Below are 9971 nucleotides of genomic sequence, written 5' to 3'. Positions count from 1 at the left end.
GGCGGGCGGAGCCGTGGTCACGTGAGACGGGCGGCTGAAGCCGCGCTGCGGCGGAGTCATGGCGGCTCCGTCAGGTGAGCGGCGCCCGAGTCCCGGGGGGGGAACCGGGTCCGGGACCGGGCCCGGGCCTGGGACGGGGGGAACCGGAACGGGGCCCGGGCCCCGCCGGTCACCCGCCGTGTCCCCCCAGAGACCGAGCGGCTGCTGGGCCGCGGGCCCGGCTATGGAACCGCGGAGCCTCCGGGGGTGGCGGAGGAAGAGGAACTGCGCCGCCGCCTCAAGTACTTCTTCATGAGCCCCTGCGACAAGTACCGGGCCCGGGGCCGGCGGCCCGTGAAGCTGGGGCTGCAGCTGGCCAAGATCCTGCTCGTCACCGTGCAGGTACACCGGGACATGGGGGTACCGGCGGGGGGCACTGGGACATGGGGACACCGGGGAGGGGGGCACTGGGGGCACTGGGACATGGGGACACCGGGGAGGGGGGCACTGGGGGCACTGGGGACACTGGGGAGGGTGGCACTGGGGGCTCTGGGGGCACTGGGGAGGGTGGCACTGGGAGCTCTGGGACATGGGGACACCAGGGAGGGGGGCACTGGGGGCTCTGGGACATGGGGACACCGGGGAGGGTGGCACTGGGAGCTCTGGGACATGAGGACACCGGGGAGGGGGGCACTGGGGGCACTGGGGAAGGTGGCACTGGGACATGGGGACACCGGAGAGGGTGGCACTGGGGGCCCTGGGGACACCGGGGAGGGTGGCACTGGGAGCTCTGGGACATGGGGACACCAGGGAGGGGGGCACTGGGGGCTCTGGGACATGGGGACACCGGGGAGGGTGGCACTGGGGGCTCTGGGACATGGGGACGCTGGGGAGGGTGGCACTGGGGAGGGTGGCCCTGGTCCCCAGTGCTATTAAGCACCCTCAAGAGACACAAACATGTCCCCAAGGGACAGTGTCCAGGTCCCCAGTGCTGTCAGCGCCTCCATGCCACCAAGGTGGCAGTGCCATCGGTCACCCTCCTCTTGTCCCCATCCCCTTGGGGACCCCCGTGTCCCTCTGCAGCTGATGCTCATCCATTGGGGGGTGACCATGGCATTTTGGGAGCATCTTTGGGCTGAAACCGCTGCATTTTGGGGCACGACGTCACCGTGCCTAGGGCAGGGCTTGAATCCTGGTGGCTTTTGTGTCCCTCAGCTCATCCTGTTTGGGCTCAGCAACCAGATGGTGGTGACCTTCAAGGAGGAGAACACCATCGCCTTCAAGCACCTCTTCCTGAAGGACTACGTGGACGGTGCTGAGGACTCCTATGCCGTCTACACCCAACACGACCTCTACGAGCGCATGTTCTATGCTGTGGAGAAGGTGAGAGCCACGTTTTGGGGCCACCAAGAGGTGCCTTGGGGCCACCGAGGTGGCTCAGGACCACATCCAGCTCCTTGTGGTGTCTCCTTCTCCTCCCAGTACTTGGCCATTCCCAACGAGACCATCGGGCGCTATGCCTACGTGCAAGGGGAGAGCGGGGGCAACCGCTCGGCCCTCATGTTGTGTCAGCAGTACTACAGGAAGGGACGCATCGACCCGGCCAATGACACCTTCAACATCGACCCCAAGATTGTCACAGGTGGCTTTTGGGGAGATTAAGGCTGGAATGGCTCATCCCCGAGGTCATGGGTTGGGTTTTGGTCATCGTTTTGGGCTTGAGAAGGTCCTCAAGGGGGTCTTGGGGGGCTTTGGGCTTCACTGAAGGTGCTTCTCCTCCATGTAGACTGCTTGGGAGTGGACCCTGACGACCCACAGCCTCTTCCTCCAGAGCTGGACCACAGCTACAAGAACTTCACCCTCAAGTTCCACAAGTAAATCACCACCTTTGGGTGCTGAGGACATCCCATGGGATCCCAACATCTCGAGTTGGGATCCCAACGTGGGCATTTCCTCCTGCTGAAGCTGGAATAGCCCCCATTGGTTTCCAACCAAGTTGTGGGATGGAAACAAGTCCCACCCTTGAGGGAGACACAAGGTTGTACAAGGCAACTGCATCCAGCCCCAGTTCCACCCGTGGCAACCACAGAGGTGACACTGAGGCACCACAACTGTCCTACAACAGATGTGGTGTAACTTGTGGCACTGCTTCTTCCAGAGGGATCAAACTCCTCCTGGAAGCAAAATTCACCCCCATTGGGGCAGGTTGGGTGGGATTTAGAAGCAGAGAATCAAGAAGGTTGGAAAAGACCTTGAAGATCATGTCCAACCATCATCAAGTCCAACCATTGCTCCTCTGAAGCTGGAGACACCTTGTCTGGGGCTACGTGCACCCCCAAGGAAGGTGTTGACCGCTCTTTGGTGGTGTTTGACTCTTGGCATCATGGTTTGGGAGGGTGGTTTGGCTCTTGGCATCATGTCTTAGGGGTTTTGGGGGTGTCCAAGTGGGCTGAGACACCCTGTACAAGCCCCAGGAGGGGGATTAACCAATGTCCCCTCCACAGGCTCATCAATGTCACCATCCAGTTCAAGCTGAAAGCCATCAACATCCAAACCATCATCAACAACGAGATCCCCGACTGCTACACCTTCACCATCACCGTGAGTGCGGTGGCACCGGGCTGGGGACATCCCCCTGGGGACACAGGGACCGCAGCTGGGCAGTGAGGAGCTGCCCAAGGGGGTTTCCTGGGCATCCTGCCCCCCCAATCCCATCCTGCCCCCCCCAATCCCATCCTGCCCCCCCAATCCCATCCTGCCCCCCCAATCCCATCCTGCCCCCCCAATCCCATCCTGCCCCCAATCCCATCCTGCCCCCAGAGTCCATCCTGCCCCCAGAGTCCATCCTGCCCCCAATCCCATCCTGCCCCCAGAGTCCATCCTGCCCCCAGAGTCCATCCTGCCCCCAATCCCATCCTGCTCCTAGAGCACATCCTGCCCCCTGAGTCCATCCTGCCCCCAATCCCATCCTGCTTCTAGAGCACATCCTGCCCCCTGAGTCCATCCTGCCCCCCAATCCCATCTTGCCCTCTGATCCCATCCTGCTCCCAATCCCATCCTGCCCCCCGGTCCCATCCTGCCCCCAATCCCATCCTGCTCCCAGAGCCCATCCTGCTCCCAGTCCCAACCTGCTCCCAGAGCCCATCCTGCTCCCAGTCCCAACCTGCTCCCAGAGCCCATCCTGCTCCCAGAGCCCATCCTGCTCCCAATCCCATCCTGCCCCCCGGTCCCATCCTGCCCCCAATCCCATCCTGCTCCCAGAGCCCATCCTGCTCCCAGTCCCAACCTGCTCCCAGAGCCCATCCTGCTCCCAGTCCCAACCTGCTCCCAGAGCCCATCCTGCTCCCAGAGCCCATCCTGCCCCCAATCCCATCCTGCTCCCAGAGCCCATCCTGCCCCAAATCCCATCCTGCTCCCAGAGCCCATCCTGCCCCCAATCCCATCCTGCCCCCAATCCCATCCTACTCCCAATCCCAACCTGCCTCCAGAGCCCATCCTGTTCCCAATCCCATCCTGCTCCCAGAGTCCATACTGCCCCCCCGATCCCATCCTGCCCCCAGAGCCCATCCTACTCCCAGAGCCCATCCTGCTCCCAGAGCTCATCCTGCCCCCTCAATCCCATCCTGCTTCCAGAGCTCATCCTGCCCCCCCAATCCCATCCTGCCCCCAATCCCATCCTGCCCCCAATCCCATCCTGCCCCCAATCCCATTCTGCTCCCAATCCCATCCTGCTCCTAGAGCACATCCTGCCCCGAGTCCATCCTGCCCCTCCAATCCCATTCTGCTCCCAATCCCATTCTGCTCCCAATCCCATTCTGCTCCCAATCCCATCCTGCTCCTAGAGCACATCCTGCCCCCTGAGTCCATCCTGCCCCTCCAATCCCATTCTGCTCCCAATCCCATTCTGCTCCCAATCCCATCCTGCTCCTAGAGCACATCCTGCCCCCAATCCCATCCTGCTCCTAGAGCACATCCTGCCCCCAATCCCATCCTGCCCCAATCCTATCCTTCCCCCAATCCCATCCTGCCCCCAATCCCATCCTGCTCCCAGAGCCCATCCTGCCCCCAATCCCATCCTTCCTCAATCCCATCCTTCCCCCATTCCCATCCTGCCCCCGTTCCCATCCTGCCCCCATTCCCATGGTTTTCCTGAGCTGTCACCTCCCTCCTTGTCCCCAGATCACATTTGACAACAAGGCCCACAGTGGCCGGGTGAAAATCCACTTGGACAACCGGGCTGACATCAAGGAGTGCAAAGATCCCAGCGTCTTCGGCCGAGGTGGGAGCCGCAGGGCTGGACCAGAGCTGGCATCTGCCCCCCTTTGGGTGCCAAAAGGCTGTGTAGGGTGTTGCTGGGTGCTGAGAAGAGCCGCTTTGCCTCTTATAGGTGACAACTCCTTTAGGCTGTTCTTCGATGTCATCGTCATCCTCGTCTGCTCCTTGTCCTTCATCCTCTGCGCTCGCTCCATCATCCGGGGCCTGATGCTCCAGCACGTGAGTGTTGGGCTGCTGCATCCCACCTCTGCGTGGGGATGGCTGGAGCAGGGCCTGGAGGAGGCCCTTTTCCCATGGGAATGCTGTGGTGAAGCTTTCTCCTCCCCACGCAGGAGTTCAGCAGGTTCTTCCAGCGCCGGTACAACCAGAGCGTGTGCCTGTCGGACAGGATGGAGTTCCTCAACGGCTGGTACATCCTCCTGGTCATCAGTGATGTCCTCACCGTGCTGGGGACCATCATGAAGATCGGCATCGAGTCCAAGGTACCCGAGGTCCTGCAGGTCCTGTGTGTGCTGGGACTGCTGGCCCCGGTGTCCCCATGCACCCAGGAGGGGACATTTCCACGTGGCAGGAGGCAACGGCCACCCATGGGTGCTGGCAGTGCAGTGGGTGAAGCTCTCCTGGGTGGCTTTATGGTGGGGTTGAGGACAAACATCACTCTTGAGGGATTCACAGATGGATCCTGGTCCAAGCAGGGAGCAAAAGGACAGAGGCAAGGTCCTGTCCTGTGGTGGCTTGTGGTGCCAGGATGTCACCAGCCGCTGGTTGCCAGGGCCTTGGGGACAGCGCTGGGGACAGTGTCACAGCGTGTGGCACCTCTGTCCCTGCAGAACTTCGCCAGCTACGATGTCTGCAGCATCCTGCTGGGCACCTCCACGCTGCTCGTGTGGGTCGGGGTCATCCGGTACCTCACCTTCTTCCAGAAGTACAACGTGAGTGACACCAGGGAGCCGAGGGGACAATTCCCAAGGCTGGGAATGACACTTGGATGAGCTCAGGCTCACCCTATGGCTGCTGTATGGCCCCATCCTGCTCTACCTTGGGGTCCCACAGGGTGCTCTATGGGGTCCTCTCCCAATGACACCCTCAGAAGTCCGGGATCAATCCCAACTGGTTTTCCTGCTCCAGATCCTCATTGTCACGCTGAGGGTGGCTCTTCCCAACGTCATCAGGTTCTGCTGCTGCGTGGCCGTCATCTACCTGGGCTACTGCTTCTGCGGGTGGATCGTGCTGGGTCCCTACCACGTCAAGGTGCTGCTCTGGGCTCATGGGGTGGCTTCGCCCACCTCCGTGTGGTTCCATGCCTGGGTGTGGGAGGAGATGAGTGTGGGGTCCATAGGGTGGCAGTGGGGCCATGGGTGCTGTCACCATGGGGGTCCCAATGTGGCAGTGGGGTCATGGGTGCTGTCACCATGGGGGTCCCAATGTGGCAGTGGGGCCATGGGTGTTGTCACTATAGGGTGCCCATGGGGGTGACAGGGTGGCAGTGGGGCCATGGGTGCTGTCACCATGGGGGTCCCAGGGCAGCAGTGGGGCCATGGGTGCTGTCACCATGGGGGTCACAGAGCTGGCAGTGGGGCCATGGGTGTTGTCACTATAGGGTGCCCATGGGGGTCACAGTGTGGCAGTGGGGCCATGGGTGCTGTCACTATAGGGTGCCCATGGGGGTCACAGGGTGGCAGTGGGGCCATGGGTGCTGTCACCATGGGCTGCCTGTGGGGGTCACAGGGTGGCAGTGGGGCCATGGGTGCTGTCACCATGGGGGTCACGGAGGTGGCAGTGGGGCCATGGGTGCTGTCACTATAGGGTGCCCATGGGGGTCCCAGGGTGGCAGTGGGGCCATGGGTGCTGTCACCGTGGGGGTCACAGGGAGGCAGTGGGGCCATGGGTGCTGTCACCATGGGGGTTCCAGGGCGGCAGTGGGGCCATGGGTGCTGTCACCCTGGGGGTCCCAATGTGGCAGTGGGGCCATGGGTGCTGTCACCATGGGGTGCCCATGGAGGTCCCAAGGAGGCAGTGGGGCCATGGGTGCTGTCCCCAGGGGGTGCCCATGGGGGTCCCAGGGAGGCAGTGGGGCCATGGGTGCTGTCACCATGGGCGTCCTAGGGAGGCAGTGGGGCCATGGGTGCTGTCACCATGGGGGTCCCAATGTGGCAGTGGGGCCATGGGTGCTGTCACTATAGGGTGCCCATGGGGGTCACAGGTTGGCAGTGAAACCATGGATGCTGTCACCATGGGATTAGACACAGTGGCCCATTAGGTCATATGAAAGCATCAACCCGGTGCTGTCACAGTGGCTTTTGGGGCCACTTCCAAGCCCTTTTGTCACCTCCCACCCCAGTTCCGGTCCCTTTCCATGGTGTCCGAGTGCCTCTTCTCCCTCCTCAATGGAGACGACATGTTTGTGACCTTCGCCGAGATGCAGCAGAACAGTTACCTGGTGTGGCTCTTCAGCCAGGTCTACCTCTATACCTTCATCAGCCTCTTCATCTACATGGTCCTCAGCCTCTTCATCGCCCTCATCACCGGCTCCTACGAGACCATCAAGGTGAGGGGCTGAAGCCGAGCTTCAAAGCCATCAGGATCCGTTGGGATTCGCTTCATGGAATCGTGGCATCAAGGAGGTTGGGAAAGAGCTTTGCCTGGCGCTGCCAAGGCCACCACTACCCCATGGGCTTGGTTACATGGGTTGGGACCACTTCAAGGCTGGTGGTTCCACCACTGCCCTGCTTCCAATGTGACCACCCTTTGGGTGGATAAACTCATCCCAAGATCCATCTAAACCTGTCCTGGAGCAGCTTGAGGCTTGTTCCCTCTTATCCCATCCCTTGGGAGCAGAGACCGGCTCCATCCTGGCTCCATCCTCCTGTAAAGAGCGAGAAGGTCCCCAGTGCCCAGCACAAGGGGCCAAGCCCATTGAGCTCACCCCATGCATCCAGCTCCTTCCACCCACCCTGGCGGCATTCCCTAAGGAATCCCTTCCTCCTCCCCACAGCACCAGTGTGAGGGGGAGCCCCCCGTGTCCCAGCTCCACACCTACATCGCCCAGTGCAAGGACAGCCCCAAGTCGGGCAAGTACCGTCGTGACAGCACCTCCTCCTGCTCCATCTTCTGCTGCTGCGAGCGGTGAGTGGGGCCTGGGGGGGGGGGCTTTTCCCAATGGATTTGGGCCTGGAGAGGAGGATTTTGGGCTCTTTTCACTCCTTATCCCACATGGATCCCAAGCTCCAGCCCCTCTCTGTGCCGGTGAGTCGCTGCACCCATGGGGACCCCTCCATGTGGGTCTCACCAGGGTTCATCCCCCGCCCCGTTGCTCCCCAGGGTGGGGGGGACCCTTCCTTTGGGCTCCTGGATCCCAAATCCATGTGGATTTCCCCCCAAATCCATCCTGTTCCCCCCTGGTCTCCCCATAGGGCTCCTCTGCAAGACAACGCGCTGCTGGTGAACTGAGGCAGGACCCCTTGGGGACACCATGGGGACAGCTTGGGGACACCCTGGGGACAACGTCCCTTTGTCCCCCTCTGCTTTTAAGTTCTTTTATAGCTGCTTTTAACACCCCAAAGAGGGGACAGAGGCGGGGGGACACGGAATGGATGCTGGTGGCCCCGATATTCCTGATGGATTTGGAGCTGCTCCCAAGCCTGGGTGCTGGGCAGCCCCATAGAGGCTCAATGTGGGGCCCGGGACCTTTTGGAGATGGGTTTGGGAGCTTTGGAACTCCTTGGAAGAGCTTTTGGGAGCAACTTGGAGCCTTGGAACTCCTTTGGAAGAGCTTTTGGGAGCAATCTGGAGCATTGGAACTCCTTTGGAAAAGCTTTTCGAGCAGCCTGGAGCCTTGGAACTCCTTTGGAAGAGCTTTTGGGGGCAACTTGGAGCCTTGGAACTCCTTGGAAGAGCTTTTGGAGGCAACCTGGAGCCTTGGAACTCCTTGGAAGAGCTTTTGGGAGCAACCTGGAGCCTTGGAACTCCTTGGAAGAGCTTTTGGGGGCAACCTGGAGCCTTGGAACTCCTTGGAAGAGCTTTTGGAGGCAACCTGGAGCCTTGGAACTCCTTTGGAAGAGCTTTTGGAGGCAACCTGGAGCCTTGGAACTCCTTGGAAGAGCTTTTGGAGGCAACCTGGAGCCTTGGAACTCCTTTGGAAGAGCTTTGGGGGGAAACCTGGAGCCTTGGAACTCCTTTGGAAGAGCTTTTGGGAGCAACCTGGAGCTCTGTGACCCTTTGATTGGGTCCCAAAGGCCTCTTTCATCCATGGACTGAGTTGTGGCCGGGCTCAGCCTGGACTTTGCCGGCTGTCCCAGGGGCAGGAGGAGTCGTGCCCCATGGGGGGGTCCCAATGGGTGCCCCTGTGGTGGGTGAATAAAGCGCCCTGGGAGATGAGTGGAGCCTCTGGGTGCTGCTGTGGGGACCCTGTGTTGGGGGGTGGGAGGGGGGTTTGGGTGCCAGCACCCTGGGGTGCCCATGGGGGTCACAGGGGGGCAGTGGGGCCATGGGTGCTGTGTGTGTGTCCCCTCCCAACCCCTTGCCACTCCCAACATGGCGCCGGCACCACGCCACGCCCCCCTCACTGTCTGCCTTTGATGACATCACCCCCTCCCCGCCACACCCAAGATGGCGCCCCCCGCAGCAATACCCCGCCCGCGCCTTTCCCTTGTGATGACATCACGCCTGTGCGCCACACCCAAGATGGCGCCCTCCATAGTCACCGCGCTCTGTCCCCTTCTTCGACCTTCCCATCATGGCGCCGCCGCATCGACGCGCCGCGCTGCGTATGACGTCACAGCGAGGGGCGGGGCCGCTTTAAAGGGGGCATGACCTCCGTTAGCGCCGGGGCCGGAGCGGGGCGAGAGGCGGCGGCCGGTGAGGGCCGGGGGGGGCCGGGGGGGGCATTAACATCCGGGGGGGGCAGAACCGGCCTTGTGGGGGGTCCGGGGGGGGTTGGGGGGTGCAGGACCCATCGGGGGGCCGTTTGGGGGGGGCAATGCAGGCCCAGGGGGGGCAATATGAGCCTGGGGAGGGGGCAATAACATGGGGGGGGGGGCAGAACTAGTTCGGCGGGGTAATATTGGGGGGGGCAGCATCCCCCCAATTGCCCTGGATGGGGCAATAAGAGCTTGGGGATAAGGTAATAAGGGGGGGGGGGGGCAATATTAGCCCCGGGGGGGGCAGTTATAGCCGTGGATGGGGGGCAAAGGGGGGCAGAAGGAGATGGGGGTGATGGGGCAATAGCAGCCATGGGGGGGGTAAAACTACCGGGGGGGGGTGTGCGCTGGGGGGAGGGTATTAAGGGGGGGGTGTTAATATTGCCCCGGGGGGGGGGTAGAACAGCGGGGAAGGTTATGGGGGGGGTAATGGAAGCAATGTGGGGGGTAAATTGGCACCTATAGGGTGTTGTTGTTACCTAAGGGTGGTGATGGGTGACACCGTGATGGATGACAGTGACAGGGTGAGACTATGATGGGTGACACTGACAGGGTGACACCATGGTGGGTGACAGTGACAGGGTGAGACTATGATGGGTGGCAGGGACAGGGTGACACCATGACGGGTGACAGGGACAGGGTGACACTGTGATGGGTGACACAGTGATGGGTGACAGGGACAGAGTGACAGCATGATGGGTGGCAGGGACAGGGTGACACGGTGATGAGTGACAGGGACAGGGTGACACTGTGATGGGTGATACTGTGATGGGTGGCAGGGACAGGGTGACACCATGA

At 61.7% G+C, this 9971-nt stretch overlaps 1 protein-coding gene across 2 annotated transcripts; it reads left to right on the top strand.

The window, feature by feature from the left end:
- On the top strand, positions 1-8631 carry MCOLN1 (mucolipin 1). 2 transcript variants are annotated; one of them, XM_030475482.1, is made up of 14 exons: positions 1-74; positions 191-381; positions 1195-1362; positions 1462-1621; positions 1766-1853; positions 2484-2580; positions 4159-4258; positions 4367-4473; positions 4587-4736; positions 5085-5186; positions 5383-5505; positions 6596-6802; positions 7250-7380; positions 7668-8631. In XM_030475482.1, exons 1-14 carry the CDS (start codon positions 59-61, stop codon positions 7702-7704), a joined length of 1677 nt encoding a protein of 558 aa, XP_030331342.1. In that variant the 5' UTR covers positions 1-58; the 3' UTR covers positions 7705-8631. The 2 variants fall into 2 exon arrangements, with proteins under 2 accessions (XP_030331342.1, XP_030331343.1); XM_030475483.1 differs by having other exon boundaries at positions 70-381; positions 1462-1664.
- The last annotated feature ends 1340 nt before the right edge of the window (positions 8632-9971 follow it).

The sequence above is a fragment of the Strigops habroptila genome, unplaced genomic scaffold, assembly GCF_004027225.2.
Source record: "Strigops habroptila isolate Jane unplaced genomic scaffold, bStrHab1.2.pri NW_022045640.1_ctg1, whole genome shotgun sequence".
Lineage (NCBI taxonomy): Eukaryota > Metazoa > Chordata > Aves > Psittaciformes > Psittacidae > Strigops > Strigops habroptila.
This window is presented reverse-complemented; position numbering and strand designations above follow the sequence as displayed.